Below are 13,415 nucleotides of genomic sequence, written 5' to 3' on the forward strand. Positions count from 1 at the left end.
TGAAATGCTAATTAACAAGATAGGGTGCTGCCTGTCAATGTTAATTCTCCTCCTTTTCTATTATGTTTCCATCTGATATGGAGATTGCCAATCCCAAGTATGTAGCCTTGAGGTATTCCACGCTTGAGAGTTTGTGCATAATGAGGAGCAAGTACAGAAGTGGAGTGTGGGGACAGCACCCATGTCTCCTTGACTTTCCTATACTGGTCCTGGTATTGTTCTTAAGCACTCAGAGATAAGTTCAGTGAATTCCTCGCTCTAGAGGCTCTGCTGGGAAGCTTCCCTCCCTTTGCCTGACCTTCTTTCAATCAATCAGAACAACACATCTTTTCCCACATTCATTCCAACTGGGGCTGCATTATTATTACAAGAGCCCAAAGCCATTTTGAATCTGTAAAACTGAACATATTATATACTAAAAGGTTTTCCTCCTGCTGCTCAGAGGCTCCCAGATGATGCCTAGATGGAAGAGGGTTCTGGGGTCTGGTTTCAGTGGAGGTCTACGGGAACACTGGACTTCACACGTCCCCCCGTTCCCCCCCCCCCCCGGGAGAACCTGCTCTTCCCTTTCATCAGACAGTATTTCTGGCATCCTTCCTCCACCTACTGGAGCTAATAAAACCCCAAACTGGATAATAGCCCAGGGATCAGCAAAAGTCCACAGTCAATAAATAGGAATGCCAGCATAATGTATTGTTTAGGATTGCATTTTGAAATAGAGAATGGAAAATATCTTTGAATGTTTTATAGGAATTGAACTATTTGGGGTAGTCTGGGCTGTTTGTTGGTTGGTTGGTTGGTTGTTGGCTGGTTGGTTGGTTTGAGACAGAGGGTATCTCTGTATAACATCCCTCGCTATTCTGGAACTTGTTTTGTAGACCAGGCTAGCCTCAAACTCGCAGAGATCCAACTGCCTCTGCTTCTTAAGTGCTGGGAGTAAAGGCATACACTGCTACCACGCTCAGTTAGTCTGGACATTTTAGCTATATTGATTCTTTGAATCCATTGTCTTTCCCTTTGTGGGTATCTTCTTCAAGCTCTTTCATGAGTGTTTTGTCATTTTTTAGCATGAAGGTGTTTAGCCTCCTTGGTTGCACTTAGTCCGAATATAAGGATTTCATTGGGGATGGAATTGTTTTCTCACTTGTTTTTCAGACCACTCATTGCTGGTGTAATAGAAATGCAACATGGTTTGGGATGGGGAGGCTTTCTGAGTGTTATGTTCTGTGGTGAAGCATGGGGCATATTTTACTTTAATATCTTTGATTCACTCTTCAAAAGCCATTTCTTCCAGCTGTGTGAACAGCGCCTACTCCTCCATTAAGCTCAGAACTTGTAGCTATAAAACTTGCACCTTTTCTCTACTCTCAGAAATGGGAAGTGTTTCCAAGTTGTTCTTTTCATAACCTGAATTAATATATAAGTTTGTAGATATTTTCATTTGTTCATTGGTGATATGTATTTTTCCTAAAACTTATTTATTTACTATACTTCATCAAAAGTGTTAGTCTTTTCTGAAAATTCCTAATACTTACTTTATCTCCACATTGATTTATATCTTTTACATTTTTAAGTTGCAATTGAAAATCTGGATGAGTATAATAGGGTAATAAATTTCTGTATTTAATGGTCTTTGAAATTAAAGTCTCTAATTAAAATTGTTACATTAGCAAAATGTGGATATAAAATGTATTATTCAAGAGTCTGGAAGAAAATAATTATAAAACATATATTTATTAAATGACAACTGTCCAGAATATACAAAGAAAAATTACAGCCTGAAAATAATACAGCAAACAAGCCAGTCACAAAAGTTTCAAGATTATAATAGACATTTCACAAATGAAAGTGCAATTATGCCTGGTACACACATAGAAAGATGGCCAGAGTTATCTGTTATCAGAAAATGCAAGTTTAAAACCACAATGAAGTATTATTTTATACTAGGATCAATGTAATTAAGAAGATAGACCACAAAATGTTATATTGCGGATGTGTAGAAATGAGAATGTTCATATATTCATGGTACAAATGTAAAAGGACATAATTATATTAGGACACTATCTCAGTTTTCCCTTTTGTTGCTACTTATTAATTTTATGTAAAAATAACTTAAAATATGTGCATCCTGCCTTTGTTTTCCCTAGCACTCTTTATTACTTGGACATGATCAGTTTTTAAATTTTTCATATTTATGACATTGTGGTTAGTCAATGCTAACAGGAGATCACATCTTAATCATAAAGAATGATGAGTAAATTGTAAGATATTTGAAGAAAGCAAAATTAAACAAAACAAGATGTGACTACTAATTCAATGTGTAAAACATAGACACATGTGCCTTTTTTAATAAAGACAATATTAGTTATTCCTAAATTCCAAATTTGAATGATAAAATAATAGATATATTGTAGATATCATTTCATAGCATATGATGTTCATTTACATTTTTAAAGTTTCCCAAGACTTAAAATTACATATTGAGATTACAAAAATATAAATGATATTTGATTAAAGAAGTTTTTAATTAACAATGGAGAATATGACATCTTAAAATGCAGAGGAAATCTACTTTAAAGCTTTACTTTGTGAATAGGTAAGGTATGGGATAACATAGTAGAGAGAAATTAGCTAACTGAAGACTTTAGCAGATGTAGTTGATTATTATAGCTCTCAAGTTCCCATGTAACTCGCCATATCAAAATCCCAAGAGCTGTTGGTCATAATGACATAGAAACAGAGTAAGTGAAAAGCAATAAGTAGCTGGTTAAGGGCATTCAAGACCTGCGGGCAGGAATTGTTTGGGAAAGAGAATTAAATGTGTCACAGAACGCTTCTTTTTATCTAGAAGGTCTCCTAAAAGTCTAAAATCTCAGCTTCATTCATTTTATTAAGAAAAATACAAATTAACCTATCTCCTAATAGAAGAATATTTTCAGTTCAAAGCAGGACAGGGATGACCTAATAAAATATTTAAGAGTAATCTGCTACTGACTAGCTTCTCCACTCTTGTAAGTATGGAGAATGGATTATTGCTTTAATGTTTCATGTTGGGGTCATACACACAGGTCAGGGGGCACACAGAAAGATAAGTCAGTGATGTATTAACCTAAAGTAGTTGATGGCTGTGTAGTCACAAGCAAGGGCAAATACTTACAATTCAGAAACAAAGGGAAAGATTAGTGTCTGAAGTAGATGTTGGCCCCAAGGGGAGAGGAAAGGGCAGAGGGAAACAAGCAGACCAAACAGGGTTGTAAACCAGAATTAGACACAGGCAGGAGAATTCCTGACAGGACAACAATAAGAAATGTTTTATACCAGAAGCTGCTCTGCTGGGTTAAGACACAGTGCAGGGCCTTGAGGAAGAATCTTGTTTGCAAGAGCTGCTTGCATGAGACGTTCCATACCTGGTCTGTTTTCCTCTAAGACTACTCATAGCTGGGATGTGTTTGGTTCTGGCTCAACTGTTGTAGAGGAATGTTTTGGCTTTGTTTGCACTCAGCCTGCCCATCTAGAGGGTGGCTGGCATTTTTGTGTGCGCACCTAAGGGACTTCACAACCCACAGTTCTTACACCTTGTAATCTATATCCATTTCAGCCTGGACAGTTTCAGACGGTGGAGGCTCACCACATGGTTTGAGAAATGGCCGTCGGAAACAACACTCAACGCAGTTACTCCATCATTCCGTGTTTTATATTTGTGGAGGTGAGTATGTTTTTAAAGCTATGGACAAGTTGTAATAACAAATGTCACGCTGAGAACATGTGCTCTTTTCTGAAATTACTTAATCTTATGATTGGGTCAAATTTTGATGGCATGAGAATTAATAATTTTTAAAGGATATTTATTAAATAAGAAACAATATGTAAGAAGGTTTTGAAACCATGTCTTTGGGACAGAGTCCATTTTTATTCTCTTTTATTTTTCAATGATCCTGTAGATATATTAGTTATGAAAGTAAATGTAGCACTTTAATTAAATTCTTCTTTTAAAAAATCTATATCTTTTCCCAGAAATTCAATAAAGTAGGCAGTTTACCAATGCTTGTGGTCTTTTGCCTCTGGAGTCCATGGATGGAAAAACCACACTTGGCATTTCCACTATGCATTTTTTCCCTGTGATGTTAGAAAAGTTTGTGTGATATATTCCAGTCATGCATCTCCAAGTTGCTCCAATTTTCTCCTGCATCTGTTCTGCTAGCTTCCAACATCCTTCCCCATAGCCCTTTCCTTTACAGAGTATTTGCTATGGAGGTGACAAAGATGTGAACATTTGGGAAAATTGGGGCTCATATGGCCAAAAGGCTATTTCCAAAGCTTTCTGAGAGTAAAATCTTGGTTTTCCATCTATATAGTAGGTTTGGTATTCTTGAGATAAGCCATCTAAGGGATTATCTTATCATAAATATAAGGCTTAAAATATGAACTTTAAAGGACTGAAAAGTGCCCGAGTATCCATCCAGTCTGGATAACTGTGTGAATAGCTTCACCGTTTCAAGGGCTAGCTGGAGCATCTTCTATGCTGTGCATTTTTGTGTTGATTGGGGATTATGTGCATTGATCTATTTGTTATTTGTGAAAACAGGCTCTGAGGCTAAACTACAACCTGTCATAGCAAATGCAGGCATTCAGCAACTGTGAGGGTTTTTTTCAATTAGTTTGTTTGATTTTCTTTTGTTTTGGACACAGAGTTTCCTTTTTTAGTCTAGACTGCCTTAACCTCATGGCAATCCTCCTGCTTTAGTCTTGTGAGTACTGGGATTGTGGGTAAATATGACCACATACTTCCTATTTGTATGTGGCCATACTAGTAACTTTTTATATGCAGCCTATGAATCATAGTAGCTGTATAAGCATAAGGCTATTCTGATCTGTGTGTTTTATTTGATGATCATTTTGGGGCAGTTTAGTATTACCTGGCAGTTTAATTTTTGGTTGATATTTGTGAAACAGCTTGCATATGTTACATAATGTGGTGGAGAAAAGGTCAAACGTCATATAGAATTAATTAAGCTAAAATTCTGGAAGCATAAACAAAGAGCATATCTCTACAACACGCATACATTACCTTTGACTTACAATGCTATGGACAACATCAGTCAGATAGTAACAACACAGTATATGAATTGTAGTTCTTCTTCTTCTTCTTCTTCTTCTTCTTCTTCTTCTTCTTCTTCTTCTTCTTCTTCTTCTTTTTCTCTTCCTCCTTCTCCTTCTTCTTCTTCCTCCTCCTCCTCCTCCTCCTTCTCTTCCTTCTTGAAATAGATAAAAGGGGTATCTTTTTGCTGCCTATGCAAAATATAGAATATTGTTTGATTTTTTAGTGTTCTCTCTTTTGTTATAAAAAAATAAAATGTATTGGATTCTAGAGGATGCTGGGGAACAACTCACCTGTCATCATCTTTATTCTTCCAGCACACTTTTATTTTAGATTTACCTTCAAATCCAACAAGAATCAAGTTTCAATGTAAGGGACACTTTATTGCTGAAAACTGTACTTTCTGAAGGCTTTTAGCTCTCTAATGTGTGAATGATGACCATGGCTGGTGAAAAAGAAGCTGGAGAGATAAATTCATCCTTCTGTGGCTCCCTAGGTGCTGTCATAAGAATGAGTTTTAAAACCTGGGAGAGGAGAAATGGTCCGTCCCTTTTCTTGCTGTATTGCTATTCTTACTCTGCACAGGAGTTCGTGATGTCTCATTACTGCCTCTTCAGAATAGGTGGGGCCAGGGATGGAGGCTGCGGTGGAACTTAGTTGAAAAAGAAGAGAAAAAGAACCGTAAAGTGGCTCCCATGATCCTCATATATTTCATTCATTTAAAAAGTAGATTTTTTTTTTACTTCTTCCAGACACTGCAACAAAAGTATCAGAAAATGTAGCCCAAATCACTAGATTAAAAGTGTCAATTGCTTCTGGTTCCACTCATTTGCCTGCAAATTTCAAGATTTGGTTTTCGTATTTGAGTAGTATTTCATTGTATAAATGTACCATAGTTTCTTTATACATTCTTCAGTTGAGGGACATCTAGGTTTTTTCCAGATTCTCCCTATTATGAATAAAGCTGCTATGAACATAGTAGAGCAAATTTCCTTGTTGTGTGGTGGAGTGTCTTTCCGATATATGGCCAGGAGTCTTATAGCTGGCTCTTGAGGTAGAACTATTCCCAATTTTCTGAGAATGTGCCAGATTGATTTCCACAGTAATTGTACAAGTTTTCACTCCCACCAGCAATGGAGAAGTGTTCCCCTTTCTCTACATCTTTGCCAGCATGGCCTTACCAGGCCACAGAGGAAGAGAATACAGGCAATCAAGATGAGACTTAATAAGCTGAGGTCAGATGACAGGGGAGGAGGGTGTTTCCTTTCTGAAGACTGAGGTGATGAGGAAGGGAGCTACTATTGGGATGTAAAGTGAACAAAAAAATTAAACAGTGTCAATTGCATTAGTGAATTTTTTTAATTAAGAAAGATATTATTAGACACAAGAAAATAAGTCCCCAAACACACCAAGAACAAAACTTAAAATTTTTCCATATTTGCTTCAGTATTTTCCCCAAGAAAAGTAAAATGTTGCTGGTGTGACCAAAGTCTTTCAACAAAGAATGTGATTCATGTGTACTTTTTATTTTTATATAATGTTATTAAAATATAATTCCTTTTCTTCCATCTAGTCCCTCCCTCCAACTCTTTCCATGCCCCCATTCTTAAATTGATAGCCTTTTCTTCCATGATTATCCTACATACACACACACACACACACACACACACGCACACGCACACGCGCACGCACAAATACGTAAATACAACCAGATGAGTCTATTTTTGTTGTTTTGCATGGATGGTTTCAGGCTGACTACATTGTACTGAACGACCAATTAGGGGTTCATTTTGAGAGAGAATGAGTCTCCTTCTCTGTAGGTACACTGCCTTTCAAAACAAAGAGCAATTCCTCTGATAAAGGCAGAGGGTAGCATTTGTCTATGTGTGTAAAATTAAATATTTAGAAGGGAGTTCTGTGCCACGTCAATTTAGCTAAACCTTCTCTTCAGCATGAGAGTTTTACTGTGTTTATAGTGAATTCTCTCCCGTGGAGTGAGACTCCAACCCAGTCAGAGAGCAGGTGATTACTCTCCTAACAGCCATGCCACAATTGCATCAGTGTGTGCAGCTTGCCTGGCAGGTGGGTATTATAGTCTATAGGGTTCGCATCTAGGTTAAGCCCATTAGTGCCTCCAGTGGCAGCCTGTATAGTAGCATCTGGTTCTATGAAAGCTCACACAGGGAGGAAGCTTTCAGCTCAAGTCTGTATTGATTTCTATACACCTCACATCCAGGTGTGTCGTATCTTCAGAAAATGATCTTACAAATCATTTCCGGTGAATGACCAAGACAAGTGGCCAAAGCATTGTTTTGTGGGCCTGTAGCCCTCCCTGATCTATGGTTACTTAGGAGAGACCAGCACCTGGTGCTGGAGCAGCACTACCCAATATCCATGATCTCATTTTATAGCACATTTCTTTACACCTATATTTTTTTTTAAATTGGATTACATAGTAGCAGGTTTCCACTGGGCTATTTGATACACCCTTCATTTCAGCTAACCCTACCTCTGCCTTCATCCCCCATTCCTACTTAAACCTTTCCATTGCAGTATTCCACTGTGTGCTTTCATATCACATACAGTCTACCACTGAGGCATTCTCTATCCCAGTGGACCTTTTTCTGGTTTCCTGGCTTCTACAGGCATTCCAGGATAAACATACAAATCTAAAGACTGAAGCAAGGGTTCTGACCTGAGAAAGAACACGTGGTGTTTATCTTTCTGTGTCTGGGTTACCTTTTCTAGCTCCATCCATTTTCCTGCAAAATCCATGTTTCTGTTGTTCTTTACAGCTTGATGAAATCCTATTGTTTGTATGTACCACATTTTAATTATCCATTCGTCAGCTGATGGAAGTCTAGATGACTTCTGTTTCCTGGGTGTTATTCAGTGATGAGCATGGAAGCTATGGAGTCCTTTGTGTATATGACTGAGACAGGTGTAGCTTGGACATACAGTAGTTCCATTTCTAGCTTTGTGAGAAGCCCCCACACTGATTTCCACACTGGCTACATAGTGTTACTCCCACCAACAGTGACTACAAGTTCCTCTTTCCTCACATCCATGGCACCATTTGTCATTTGAGTGACTGATACCATTCTGACTGGGATGAGATGGGGTCTCAACGTAGTTTTAATCCTTAGTTTATCCATCAGCAGATTCTTCGGAAGTCACAAATCATAAAGATCTTTATCACTTGTGTGAAGTTGGCTTTGTGTTGTGATAAGTAAGGAATGATGACTTTAGTTAGCATTGAGTTTACAAGGCTGAAACAGTCAACACTATTCTGTTCCCTGTTACTCCCTGACTTTATCATTGCTGCTGCCAACTGCCCCAGCATCCTCAACAGGTGATCTGCTTTTTCTTTTCTGTTGATTCTAATATTTGCCTCTTTCCTGGGTGTGCTCCAGTTTTTAAATGTGAATTTCTACTCTGATTTGTTTTGTATTTTCAAGATAATGACAGAAAGCTATCTCATCCTGATTAAAACGTGCCCGTGTGGAGGGAGAAAGGAAGAGGAAGAAGGGGGCTCATGAAACTCAAAAAAAGAACAAAAATTGCATGGCTTAGAAAGTTATTGAGCCGGGCACAAAGACCTGTAATCCTAGCACTCACGAGGCAGATACAGAAAGATCTTTGTGAGTTCAAGGCTAACCTGGCCTACAAAGTGAGTCTAGGCTTCACAGAGAAACCCTGTCTCAAAACAACAACAACAACAACAAAAGTTCTTGAAACTTAACGAGGCTCACAAAGTCCCTCTTTAAGATTATAAAATCAAGAAAGCAATTTCTGGGGAGGAGAGACGGTCCTGCTGGCTGATACGGATCATGAAGGGAGCTTCAAGCATACAGCTTTCATGACTCATCACCCAGACCTGAGTGGGCTTTTCAGTAACTTAACTGCCTTTGCATCACTCGTGCTCTTGTAAACCCAATAAAGTCACCGACTCATTAAGTTAGAGCCGAGTGGAATAATTTCTTTAATCTGCCATTAATGCCCTCCCTGGGTGAATAGATGTTTGTTCATTCCCTCCCCCAGGAAAAGTCACCCAACAATGGACACCTAGGTAGTATTCTATGTTCTTTTCACTGTGACAGCTTTCTGTGTCTCTTACATCTTCCCACTTCTTTCTAAACTTTTCCTCTTTATTCATCTTGTTTCTATTTAACTTATAAAAGTTCTCTGTGGTTTTTTAAAAATATATTTTATTAATTTATTCATATTACATCTCAATTGTTATCCCATCCCTTGTGTCCTCCCATTCCTCCCTCCCTCCGTGGTTTTTTTTATAGAATAGTAAACACCTTTATTACATGAGCCATGAATGGTTTATTTGCCTTTTCGGGCTTCCTCAGATAGAGCTCTAGTTCCTTGCCCTCCAGCACATAGCCATCTACTCAGCCACACTGCCCTGGACTTGGGACAATACAGGCAAGAAGCTTGCCCTGCTGGAACTGCGCCTCCAGAGCCCTGCTGATTTTGGTGTTCTTCTTTCTCTCGTTGTATTTCTCCTGAAATTTCTTTGATCTTTTTTGTTTGTTTGTTTAAAATCTCTTCCTCCTTAGATGTCAGCTTGGCCCCCTTCTTGTGGCCCAGGGGCAGTGCGTAGTGGGACTCGAACCACTGTCATACGGTGTGCCATCAATAAGCATGATGCAGTTCTTTACCAGGATCCTGATCCAGACAAGCTGGCTATTGGATGCATTGTAGACAGCATTGAAGATCTTTGTTTTGCCGGTACAACACTCAGAGCTTCAGGGAAAGTACCCCACATCCAATCTTAGGACATGGTACTTTTTATTGCCTCCTCAGACTTGGACAGTGTGTGCGCGTGCGCACCAGGGCCAATCTTAGTGTTGACAACAGGCCACCCCAGCTCGTACTTCCGTTTCTTGTGGCAGGGCTTTCTCTTATCCTGGTTTTCCGGTGTTTGTGCCAGTTCTCCCATCGGTTGGCGCGAGCTGGAAAAAGCTCTGTGAGGTTTATTACATCTTAATCCCAGCACTCGGGAAGCAGAGGCGGGCAGATTCCTGTGAGTTCAAGGCCATCCTGGTCTACAGAGCGAGTCTAGGACAGCCAAGGCTACACAGAGAAATCTGGCCTCAAAAATAAATAGATAGATAGATAGATGGATAGATAGATAGATAGATAGATAGATAGATAGATAGATAGATAGATAGATCTTCCTATCTTATAGTGTTATTTCATAGCTTTGGGCTTTCTTGAGTGTCTTTAATTGTACCGGGTACATTTTACTCTCAGAATCATGAGCTGTGATTAGCCCTCTTATTTGTGTGTCTGCTGCCACAGCTCACAGTAGACAGATTCTTTTAGGGTACATGTGCATACTAGGTTTGAGGAGTAATACTATGGGGAGAGGTTTTGAATGAATATTACTTTGGTTTTATTATTGGAGCTTCAACTTCCATGGCTCAAAGTCAGAGTACTCTGTCTCTGTGTTCTTCGTGTGCTGGTAGCTAGGTTCTCAGTACCTTCTTTCTCAAAAGTGAAGAGTAACTTTCCAACAGGAGTCCTCATGTCCTGTATCAACGGACACTAAGGCCCAAACCCCAATGCTGAGATTGATCTGTAACACTTCTCTGCCCACATGTGGGGCCGTTGGGGCTTGCATTTATACACTACCACTCAGAGTTTTTGGTCCTTTTCTGCTTCAACTTAACCTGTAAATTCAACAGAAAGACAGAGAAAGACAGGAGGGAGGGAGGGAAGGAGGGAAGGAGAGAGAGAGAGAGAGAGAGAGAAAGAGAGGAAAAGGAGAAGTGTGGGAAGAGAGTTAACTGTATTTTTACTATATTTTATCTATTTTATTCCATCAATTTATTTTTCTACCAATATTTATTTATTTGTTTTTCTTTTCTACCAATTCTTATTTATCTTTCTTTCTTTCTTTCTTTCTTTCTTTCTTTCTTTCCTTCTTTCTTGCTTTTGTGATTTTCCCCCAAATGCATTTCTTTTATTACACATGTATAAAACAAACCACATACAACAGGGAAAACCATGTGACAATCCTGAGTTCTATAAATCTTACATTCATAGTGGTTCGGCTATTTGTATTTGTCAAGCTTAAAGTAAACATCTTTCCTGTCTTGTTGGGTCTAAATTTCTGAATGAAATTCAATATCTATCCTATATCAACTCTAATAACGTAACTCCTTTATCTTGATCTAAAAAGATCTTGTTCCCCTAACCAACTAAACTTGATTGTAAAACTAAACTGTTTGGCCTTCAGTGCCCTTCAGAGACTTGAGGAGGATTAAAACTTAAATTCCTGAGTGAACCAGCAGTTTAGGTTAGCAACTTCCAAAATGAACAAATTGACTGAGACAGTTTACTGCCGGACAGTCACCCACCACTCTCTATAATGCTGGAGCCTCATCTTTGGCCTTCTGGCCCAATATCTCTGCCAGACTTATTCGCAAGGCAGCAACTATTTAGGACTTGCTTACTCTGTCTTAGCAGAGTGCAGCCTTCAACTCTGCCTACATCTAAACTGCCCATTTTTAGGCAGAATTCTGTTTGTGGCAGGAGTGAGGACATGTGGTTTGCTACATTTGAATCCATCTCCATAAGGAGGCTCTTTGATGCTCATCATCTTCTTTGAGGTCAGCAGGGTGTCGTCAGGAGTTAACTTGCCTTGTTGTCAAAGAAACTTTAGGATTATAAAAACAACTTTAAATGCCATATTCTGTGTGTCTCTGAGGCTTTTGAAGATCTTATTTAACTATTTTACCTCATATATCAATAGTCATATCTATCTGTTAGACTAAAGATGTATATCTTTGTGCTGGAATCTGACAAGTATTTGACATGCCCATGTTTTGTATCAATATACTAAATTCTATAGCAATGACTTAGACATAACCTTCATTATAAGTAACAATTAAGGCCTTGAGTTAAAGAGCAGGTTCAATCATCTAGCTTTTGTTCTATCCTCCCTCTATGGTCTTGTCTCCCTTTCTTTCTTTTCAGCTATTATTTCCTTACCTACATATGCAAGATAAAAAAAAAGAGAGAGAGAGAGAGAGGTCCCTGAGTTTCACCTAGTTTTTTCTCTGTATAATAATAATGACTTATGACACCTCCTGATGGGAATAAGCATTTGTAGACCAAACGAGCAAACAGAAACCCACTCCACCTCCCTTAGAGGGAATGGGGCATCATTCTTTTAAGGTTTTTTCAGGCTAAATTGGGGCAAATAATACCTTAGAAGGGGCCTCCAAAATTTGGGGAAAATGTTAAATTAAGCAAGCCAGGTATAGCATTTGTGGTCCAGTTTCTAAATGTCAAGAGATTCCAGGCTTAATAGGAGATTGAAATGGTGGTCCAAATTGGATCAGAAGTTTTCTAGAATGTTGTCTGCGAAGCTGTCCAAATCTGATGGCAACAAAGTCGTCTGGGGCTGGAGCTAGGAGGATGCAGGATGTCAGCGTCCATCATGCTGAGAGGAATGAATCCTGTCAGGTCTGATCCAGTATCAGTTTCTAGTTCTTTTGTTCTGAAAACATAATTTCTCACAATCATTATATAGTTCTAACATTATAATTGTATGAGGTGTGCAGAATGTGCAGAACAATTAGCTAATTTTCTCTTCATTGTACGAGCCGATGTAAGGCATCTGCAAATCTTCCTTCATGCTGTACTGGGTGGCCTCTAATACTAAGGTCACAGAGAATCTGTGGTGAACATGAGGCCTCTCTATGCCTTTACATTCTTATCTCTGCCAGTCTCAGAGCTATTCCCACGTAATGGGATTAGGAATATAAATTACCTGCTTGTTCTGCAGTTTGAATTCTTTACAACCCAATTGTAACCCCCTCCCTCATCCCCTCCCAATACCATCCCCTCCCTCATGAACTCCCAATCCCATTCCCTCTCTCATCCCCTTTCTCTCCCTCCCCTAGTCCTTCGAAAGGGGATCCCTCTTCCCTAAAGTCTGGCCTTAGTTTATCTAGTGTCCCCTGTACTACATATGACCTCTTCCTCTGTGGCCTGATAGGGTCACCCTACACTCGTGGCACTCTGTCCAGTGTCCAGATTTGAATCTCCGTAACTGTCCCTATCCTCTGCTGCATGGAGTCGCTCTGAGGACCCATCAATGTTGGGTTAAAATCCATATATAAGAGAGTATATACCATGCGTGTCTTTTTGGATCTGAGTTATCTCACTTAGAATGATCATTTCTAATTCCTATTTATTTATTTTTCAAGACAGGGTTTCTCTGTGTAGCCTTGGCTTTCCTGGATAAGGCTGGGCCTCAAACTCATAGAGTTCTGCCTGCCTTTGCCTCCCTGAG

At 39.1% G+C, this 13,415-nt stretch overlaps 1 protein-coding gene and 1 pseudogene across 2 annotated transcripts in view; one reads left to right on the top strand and one right to left on the bottom strand.

The window, feature by feature from the left end:
* PLPPR1 (phospholipid phosphatase related 1) overlaps positions 1–13,415 on the top strand; it is a 260,986-nt gene that overhangs the window by 132,763 nt on the left and 114,808 nt on the right. Inside the window, exon 2 of the mRNA XM_084783425.1 lies at positions 3,599–3,706. Coding sequence (XP_084639551.1) covers positions 3,644–3,706 — 63 coding nt within the window. The 5' untranslated portion in view covers positions 3,599–3,643. The remainder of the gene's footprint in view (positions 1–3,598; positions 3,707–13,415) is intronic.
* On the bottom strand, positions 9,388–10,639 carry LOC311597025 (small ribosomal subunit protein eS8-like; annotated as a pseudogene). Its single transcript has 2 exons — positions 10,594–10,639; positions 9,388–10,062 (listed from the first exon to the last, which is right to left on the bottom strand). The product of its transcript is annotated as a small ribosomal subunit protein eS8-like (transcript).

This window comes from Acomys minous (genome assembly GCF_964271855.1).
Source record: "Acomys minous genome assembly, chromosome: 1".
NCBI lineage: Eukaryota > Metazoa > Chordata > Mammalia > Rodentia > Muridae > Acomys > Acomys minous.